At 42.7% G+C, this 9426-nt stretch overlaps 1 protein-coding gene across 1 annotated transcript; it reads right to left on the bottom strand.

The window, feature by feature from the left end:
* Positions 1-7: 7 nt before the first annotated feature.
* Positions 8-8475, bottom strand: LOC102310656 (zinc finger protein 260). The gene is made up of 3 exons (XM_005952305.3): positions 7998-8475; positions 3939-4319; positions 8-2944 (listed from the first exon to the last, which is right to left on the bottom strand). Exons 1-3 carry the CDS (start codon positions 8167-8169, stop codon positions 1878-1880), a joined length of 1620 nt encoding a protein of 539 aa, XP_005952367.1. The 5' UTR covers positions 8170-8475; the 3' UTR covers positions 8-1877.
* Between the last annotated feature and the right edge of the window lie 951 nt (positions 8476-9426).

Here is a 9426-nt window from a genome sequence, read left to right as displayed (position 1 = left end):
TTAATCATGTTTATTGATCCATCTCTTCCTCTGCATGTTCTGTTCTTCCTCAGAGTGTAAAGGAGAAGACAAAGTGATCCAGGAACAAGGAGATGTCATTGCTGCTGAAGGAGACACAGTTACACTTTACTGCAAATACGAAACAACTTCTGCATTTCCATATTTGTTCTGGTACAAACAGGACGTGAACGACTATCCGAAATATGTTTTACGGCGAGATGCTTCTGGAACTGAAAACGCTCAAGAGTTCCCGAAGAACAGATTTGATGCTGAGCTCAACAAGACATCAGTTTCTCTGAAGATCCAGAAGCTTCAGCTGTCTGACTCTGCTGTGTACTACTGTGCTCTGCGGCCCACAGTGACAGGAAACAGCAAAACTCTGTACAAAAACCTTTGGAGCAAAGACAACAGAATACTCCACAACATCCACTAGAGGGAGCCACACACTGTTAAACCTCTGATTCTTGTGTCATTGGACTGATGACAAAGACAACAGAGAAATGAAGCAGTAAAGATCAGAGACAGAGACAGAGCTGCTGTGGAAGCACAAAACTATTCGAATAAAAAACCCTTTATTTATAACAAAATGTTTCTAACAGCTTTGAACATCTACAGTTTGAGTTTTAAAGGAGACACGAACAAACAGTTTTAAAAAAAAAAGAAAAAAGGAAAAATTAAAAGGTCCTTTAAAGAAATTAAATTCTTTGTGACACTTTCAACGCTCCAAAATCTGAACCCACAATTCACAAATAACCACAAGACGGAAAAACAAGAACAACACACATTTCTATCAGTGAGAGATCGTCTCATACCTGCTGGTTTAAATGACACTCAGACGCACACAGAAACCAAAGTAACGATAAAAAGGTTTGTGTGACTGTTACAGCTGCTGTTCGAAAACTGCAGATGGATGACACCAGGTGAAAAACTACTTCTCCACTTCAATATTTACACCACCATTATAAATTTAAAATGTCAGAAAATGATCCAAAAGCTGGAGAAAATCACTGAAAACGTGTTGAACGTACAAATAACTGGAATCCCTGAGAGGTCGATATAATGCTATTAGAAAAGTTAAAGTCCTTTTCCAGAGTGTCAAAGAAATCTCCCAAAACAAGAAATTACGATAAAAATAAAAAATGAAAGAACAAAATCACAGGATGCGCACCGAGGCAGATCCAGAACAATTACACCTCTCACCTGACTTGGGAATACCTGAGTGTTCCCCCGAAGGAGGTCTGAGCTTCTCTGCTCAGGCTACTGTCCCAAACCCAGCAGCAGAAGATGGATGAACTCAGTCCTGCTGGTCAGTCAGACAGGTTCTCAGTGCATCCAACCAACCACAGCAAGAAGACTTTAAACATGGCTTTCTCCAAAAGGAAAAGGAATCTAACATGTAATATATTCTAAAAGACGCGTTATGTTTTCATTAGGGCAGTGGTTCTTAAAATGTGGTATGCGTACCACTGGTGACACATGTTAAAAACACAACAGCCTTAATAAATGCAGAGTAGTTTGTTCATACGTCATCACTTAAAGGTTGGATATCCCACCTGCTGAGAATGTTTTAATGCAGTACAGTTGTTATTATCACCCGTCACATCCTGTTTATGACAGTTCTAATAAATAACATTCATATAAGAAACTGCATGTGGTGTTTAATAGGTGTATACTACAGTACTCTAATGTTGGTCAAAGGCTGGTAATTTAAGAGCCATATATTTTACGTGGTGGTACTCATTGTGAAAAGAAACCCTGCATTAGAGAAACAAAGCTTCATCGCAGAACGGAAAATCAAAATCAAATGAAGAACACAGTTTTACACGTGACAACATCAAAATAGTTGTTGATAGATACTTGTTTTCTCCACAAAACTTTCAGCACTGCAGCTTCTGCTGGTTGTGTGTTTTCATGTGAAACAACAAATGATGACTCTGGCGGAACATTTTCCCACAGGTTTTACAGTGATACGGCTTCTCTCCCGTGTGGATCGCGTTGTGGCTTTTTAGCGACGTTGACAGAGTAAATCTTTCCCCGCAGGTCTCGCAAACATACGGTTTCTCTCCTGTGTGCGTTCTCATGTGGCGCAGCAGGTTACTGCGTTTAATGAACGCTTTCCCACATAACTGGCAAGAATGAGGCCTCTCTCCTGTGTGGATCACTTTGTGTAATTTAAGTGACGATGATTCGGAAAAACATTTCCCACAGTGATCGCACTGGTGCAGCTTCTCTCCTCTGTGGCTTCGCATGTGGCCCAACAAATGACTACTCTGACTGAAAGTCTTTTCACACATTGTGCAGGAATACGGCCTCTCACCGGTGTGGATTCTCAGGTGGATCATCAGATTCCCGCGTTGCCTAAAAGTTTTTCCACATATGTGGCAGGAAAACAACCTCTCTCCTGTGTGGACAGTCATGTGGCGCAGCAAAGTGCTCTTCTGAGCAAAACTTTTCTCACATGTATTACAGGTGAATGGTTTCTCACCTGTGTGGATTTTGTAATGCTCCTTCATTTGGCACTTTTTCTTAAAAGACTTTCCACAAATGTCACACTGGAGAGATTTTCGACCCGTGTCAGAGTTACACCGACTCGCTGATGGCGGGAATTCTTCAGAATTGTTGCTCTGACTTCTGTTTACATGAAGTTTTGACTCTGGATTTCCAGAGTCTGAATCGCCCTTCTTCCCTCCTTCCTGAGCTCGGCTCTCAGCTGCAGCAGAGCCGCGAGTGAGGAGCTGGTCACGGTTTGCTTCTGATTCACTGTGGTCACTTTTGCTGTGAGCAGAAGTCACCGTAGAAGTTTTCCTCTCTGTCACTACAGACTGCTCTCCCTCCTGACTGCTGCAGAGTTTGTTCTGTTCCCCTGTGCGCTGTGGAGGTTCTGGTTCCCCCTGGTCCAATCTGGAGCTCCTGTCCTGGTTCCTGAGCTGCTGCTGTGGGAGGTCTGCAGGGACAATAGGAGCCCAGAAAAAGAAAAGCAGTGAAATACATTGTTCCTTTAATCATGTTCGGGGTAATGAACATGCTGTATCATCTTTAGGTGGAAACTAGCGAGCTAACTCCCTGCTAACTTCGAACTCGGTTAAACTTCGTAAATTCTGTTTTCGTGGATGCCTGAATGTTAAACTTAACTGTTACAGCTGATAGAGCAGCCACACTGATTATTTTATTAAAGATTAAAGGATTTAGACAGTTTGTAACTCTGTGACGCCGCAGTGATCGTTTGACCCGGAAGTGACTAATGACGTCCGACTTAAAAACCGGATAGGAGGCATCCTTTCTGCAAACAGCTACAGTCTGACTGGAATCACTCTACAAGAGATTGTTGAAGGTCTCAAATAACTGCTGTCTATTTTATCAATGCAGACTAACAGCTAACACGTCTCCACCAGTTTAAATGAGGCTTCGTTGGTGGATTTATTCTGTTTATATTCTGAAAGAACAGGAAGGTTACTGAGTGCAAATGTAATCCGGTCTTTAAGTCTGACGTCACCAGCCGTGTCTGCGCTCAAACTGCGCTGCAGGTCCATAAATCAAACGATCACTGAGAGTTACAAACGGTCTAAAGTCTTTAGACCGTTTGTAACTCTCAGTGACGTCATATATACACATCTTACTATATGTACTAGAGCTTTTCTATATTTTCATCCTGTGTCGAGCCAACTGTAATGAAACTGTGTGCCTTGTACACTTGCTGTACACTGAATGACAACAAAAGCATGTCTTTAAGCACCAAGCCAACAACATTAACCAAACAACACCCGTAGGTTTGCAGCTGACATGGATCCACTCGTTTTATACATACTTTGAGTCTAATGCTGAAACTCTTTAATTATAACAATACTTCATGGTATTTCTCTCTGAAAAATAACTGCAGCTGCATCATAAATTGTGCAACAGAGCTCTGATTAGGACCAGACCATCAGAGTGAGACTCACCTGTTCTGTGCACATCTGTCTCAGCACTGGTGGTGACGTCCAGCTCTCTGGGCTGATGGTTGATGTCTTTCTCGATCTGGGTAGAATTATTTAAAACTTTGAATGCTTCTCTGGCTTCAGTCCCAACAAACACACTGGAGTCAGAGTGAGTGGCGTTACTGAGGTCGCTTTCCTCGTAAGTAGCAGTCACCGTAAAGGTATCCGTCTCCTCCTCCAGTCCCAGCTGCTCTCCCTCCTGACTGCTGCACAGTTCCTCCTGTTGCTCTTTAATCTGTGGAGGTTCTGGTTCCTCCTGCTCCACACTGGAGCTCCTCTCCTGGTCCCAGAGCTGCTGCTCAGGGAGAACCTCCTCCTCTCTGCAGAGGAGTGGCAGTGGGAGGTCTGGAAGTAGAAAAGGACACAAAAAAGAAATAAATAATATTATAAAAAGGCAAATACTCCGACACACACACAAGCTTTCAAAGTTACTACACGAAGAAAAGCCAAAACAGAGAATACACGCGTACTGAAAAAAGGCCTCTGAGTCGCTTACAGTGTGTCTATACTGCACAATGTACACATGTGGATGACACGGGTCGGTTATGTAGAAGAAGAAGAGGAATTCTGGAGTAAGTTGGATGAAGCAGTACTGAGTGTCTGCAGGGGGAGAGAGAGTTCAACAAACATGTAAGTGAAGGGAGGAGAGGTGATGAGGAGGCGCTGGGTAGGAGTGCCTTTAAAGAAAGGATAAAAAAGGTTGTGTTGAACTTTAACAAGAGGGAGGAACACAGAGGGATGTATGAGGCTGCAGGAAGGTGCACACAGGTGAACTCCATCTTATACAAAAGTGAAATCTGAAGGAGACATAGCTGGGGGCATCAGATGGAAGTCTGCAAGATAACTTTGGAAATCAATAAGAGGAAGTGAGAGAAGACAGAGGAAGGGAATAAATGGTGGAAGCTGCTCCGAGCTCAGGAGGAGCTGAGACGGACTCCGAGTGGCAGGGAAGAGTTCCCAGACGACTGGAAAGCACAGCTGACATGCTGAGGGAAACTCTCAGGAAGGGTTTGTGTATAGTACATATTGTGTATCTGTACAGAGGAGAGAGAAGGAGGAGGTTTGCTGGAAAGAGGGAAAATTTCTCCTGGAGCAAATATTCTGTCATACCAGAAAGTGTTTTGGAAAAGAGAGAGAAAAGGTCATGTGTTCTCCTGTGTGGACGGAGCAGGAAGGAGGCGCTGTTGTTGTCTCAGCTAAATGAGTTGTGTGTCAGTACATACGATTAAAACTTAAGCACCAATGTCTTTAAAACAAACCCCAAAACACAGCCACTGATGTACAACACAGAACAGAGAAACTCCTTCTGATTGGTCAGCATTTACATCACAGACACAAACTGTGATTGGACACTTTGAGTGCATCCAACAATCCACAGCAGAAACACACTGACTGTGATCCAGGGCAGCACGGTGCTGTGGTGGGTAGCACTGTTACCTCACAGCAAGACGCTCCTGAGTTTGAATCCACCCCTGCTCACGGCCCTGTGTGGAGTTAGCATGTTCTCCCCGTGTTTGAGTGGGTTCTCTGGATCCCTCCCAGTCCAAACACGTGCACTTAGTGGGGTTAGGTTAACTGGTGATGCTAAACGGCCTGCCCAGGGTGTACCTCTCCTGTGGTAGCTGGGATACGAATGAAATGAATGAAACTCTCCTGCTTCATAATGACGACACAGTCCGGACAAAGAGCAACCAGAAGCTTTTCTACAACTTTACACGACAAAGAGTTGAGCTGACAGACCTCAGCAGAAAAGCAGACACGCGGTTAAAACTGGGCTTCTTTGTTTTTTCTCTCATATGCGGATTAAATGCGTAGTTAAACTTTCTAGGGGCAGGAGGACGCTCACCGGTCCGGTGTTCCAGATCTACTGGCGTTTAGATCAACTGGCGTTGGTCGAACAGATGTGTGGCAGTCTTGCGTTTCAGGAGCTCCTACCGACAAACCAGCAAAAAAAACGCCAAACGTGTCACCTGTGACACTTGTGAGGTTGTCTCAAACACACTCGGTCAGTCTTGATGCTGTTGAACAACAAAATGTTTAAAAATGTGGCGAGTTTACCTGGTGATATCCTCACGCGCGGCGCGACGCGATCGCGAAAACAGCAAACAAGTAACACCACGCCGATGTTGTTCACAGGACAGCAAGAGTAAACGATCGGGAGACTCTTGTCGTGTGTGTGGACTTCCCCTGTGCAGAAGGCGACTACAAATGTTGTGGGTGCTAAATAAACAGAAACAAATTATCCCTGTTGTCTTTGCTTACTGATTGTTTTCAGTGTTGACAATCCACATTGCTGTCATTGCATCTGTCAACATGTTTGTGGGTAGATTTGGATGTACCAGGGTTTAGTGCATCCACTCAGCCTCTACTCACTGTGATCATAGCAGCAGGTACAGATGTGTCACAAGTTAATCTAGTAGTAGGCTATGGTAGTAGTGGACTGACCTCCATTTGAAACTGCTCCAGCTGCTGTGTGATAGTGGATCTGCTACAAATTGAAGATCATAAGCAAGTTTTGGAAATGAACCCTTGTATTATGTTGAAAAACAAAAAAGTGACATTGATTTTGTTGCGGGTCATTTTGACCCGTACTGTGTAAATCCACTCAGAATTATCAAGAAACTGCAATAAAACAATAGCAACTTTATTTCCCATCAGATAAACATGTAGAACACAGACATACAACAGTTAGACTTTCCATAACTATTGTAGGAACAGTTTGGTTTTTCGTTCTTACAAACACATTTCTGTTGAACTTGCCCAACGTTCTCAGTTTTTCAATGCTCAACATTTTCTATTTTGTCCACATGATGGACAGAATGTAACTGTGTGCTTTCTGCAGATGTACTTCTTGCATTTCTCACAAAAAGTGCTTGTTTTCAAACAGGAATCTTCCTAACTAAGATTTAAAACAAAAGATTTCTACGTCTCCTCCAGTCTCACAAACAGATGACAAACCAAGCGACACACCTGAGTCACTGACTTTCTTAAAGCCACTCACTCTCACTGGCTGTTTATTACTAATCACTGTGTAACTGCTGTGAATTCACAGTAACTGCCGTCTCCTTACAAATCTTCATTGGATTAACCACACTTATACAGACTGTATATAACTCCAGCCATGTTGATGGATTGCCTATATTGGCTGGAAATATTAATTTCCAGAGGAAAGACACAGACAGATGATGCTTACAGGATGTGATGTGACAACAACACTAATGAAATATTGATGTGTCATATTTGTCCAAGGCGTATTTCATTGTTATGGAAAAAGAGAATATCAAAATCATGATGAACAGGGGTGGTGATTTCTATGAATTTGTGTATATAATTTGGAATTTTGTACAAATGTAGGCCAATAATAAATATATGATATCATTTCATTCTTTTCAAAGGTTTATTTGCATGACGCACAAACAGACACAGTTGAAAGGTACAAATGTGCATGACACGAATTCAAACGTGCTGCAGATGTGTGTCACAGGTTGATCTGACTGTAGGCTGTGGCACTTGGCCAGAGGTGGCGCTGGTTGACTCGAGTCCATGTTAGTGCACAAAGTAAACTGCTCGCTTTAGTTGTGGAGCAAAAACGCTGAAACCGGAGAAATAAAACGATAACGACGACTAGAGTCTCCCTTTCGTTTACTCTTGCTGTCCTGTGAACAACATCGGCGTGGTGTTACTTGTTTACTGTTTTCGCGATCGCGTCGCGCGTGAGGATATCACCAGGTAAACTCGCCACATTTTAAACATTTTGTTGTTCAACAGCATCAAGACTGACGGAGTGTGTTTGAGACAACCTCACAAGTGTCACAGGTGACACATTTGGCGTTTTTTTGCTGGTTTGTCGGTAGCAGCTCCTGAAACGCAAGACTGCCACACATCTGTTCGACCAACGCCAGTTGATCTAAACGCCAGTAGATCTGGAACACCGGCCCACTGAAGGCCAAAGTGCGCTGTTTGTGGTCCACGGAAGAACATCGGTTTGTGTGACTGAATCCAGCCCACCAGAGGGACACTCACCTGTCCTCCGAAGCTTGATTTGGGGTTTCCAGGTGATATCCAGCAGTCTGCGCTGACGGTCGATCTCTTCCTCGTACTGGACGATCGTTTTTTCAAACTCCAAGAATATTTGTTCAGCAGCAGCAGTTAGTCGCTCGTTGATAAACTCTCTCAGATACTGAACTGAAGGCATCGTTGCTGCCGCAGCTCACACACAACTATACACTCTGCTACCTTCAAACTTTACTGACCCCGACACCTGTGGAAAGTTAAGGCTACTTCAGCTTTTTCCTGTTTACTTCCACCCGGTGTCACATAGGGAAGTTCCGGCGGTGGAGGGCGGCTAACTTTCGTTCCGCTGTTGTCACATCGCTCTCACAGAAAACTTCATGTTTGATCTGAACAGTGATTTCAATCACAAAGTGACGACACAGCAGACAGATCTCACCAGCAGGTCTGCCTTCGTGGTTCCTCCGGGTTCAGTGACCGTTTTACCCACAACACAAACCGTTACCATGACTACCATGAATAGATGTCCAGCCCTCTATTTTAAAGTTTGGCATTAAATTATTTTTGGGTCTGTTTGGCTGAAATAATGTTATAATTCACTAATACTGGTTTTTGCACGACTCCAATCAGTGACAACACTCACATATAAATACATCTGTCTGCTTGCTTTCTTTGCTTAGTAGTAGTAATAATAATAATAATAATAATAATAATAATAATAATAATAATAATAATAATAATAATAATAATAATAATGACATTATTGTACATGTCTTGATGCATTCTCAGTCACTGCCATCACCACTGATCAATGGTGAAGACTGTTTGCATATTAATGATCATGAAACTGACCTCACAGCTCGTTGCTGGTCAGTGCTGCTGGTGTCAGTCGCTGTGCAAAGGGCTGAAAGATCTGTCGCTTTATTACCTATTCAGGTTGTAAATCATGTTTTTAAGAAGTAACTAAGTAACTAATTACTTTCGAAAATAAGTAATCAGTAAAGTAACAGGATTACCTTTTTGGGGAAGTAATCAGTAATTAGTTACTGATTACTTTTTTCAAGTAACTTGACCAGGATTGCTTATCATACAAAAACATGAAACAGGTAAATATTAAATTATATGTTAAAAATGTGTGTTATATACAGCATAAATTTAATGTGCTATAATTTATGCATATGTTCGTGGCCTACTGTGACCTGTATACTCAGTGGTTAAAGTGGGCCGTAAAAATGTGAAACACAATTTAAGGTTAAGACCTGGCAGTCAGGATGAAGAATGAGCATGAAGGGAAGAACATTTTCTAACGTTTCTGCTCAACGAATGTCTGCAAACACTCATGTTTGTGTCTGCCAGATAAAGGTCCAGCTGCTGTGTGATGTGACTGAGAGAAAGATGTAAGAAGGATAGCAGAGGAAGAAGAGAGGTGAGATTAAGGGTA

Source organism: Haplochromis burtoni, unplaced genomic scaffold, assembly GCF_018398535.1.
Source record: "Haplochromis burtoni strain Fernald_Lab_line unplaced genomic scaffold, NCSU_Asbu1 Contig_1507, whole genome shotgun sequence".
Classification (NCBI taxonomy): Eukaryota; Metazoa; Chordata; class Actinopteri; order Cichliformes; family Cichlidae; genus Haplochromis; species Haplochromis burtoni.
Note: the sequence above shows the minus strand (reverse complement) of the source record. Positions and strands in the feature narration are given on the sequence as shown.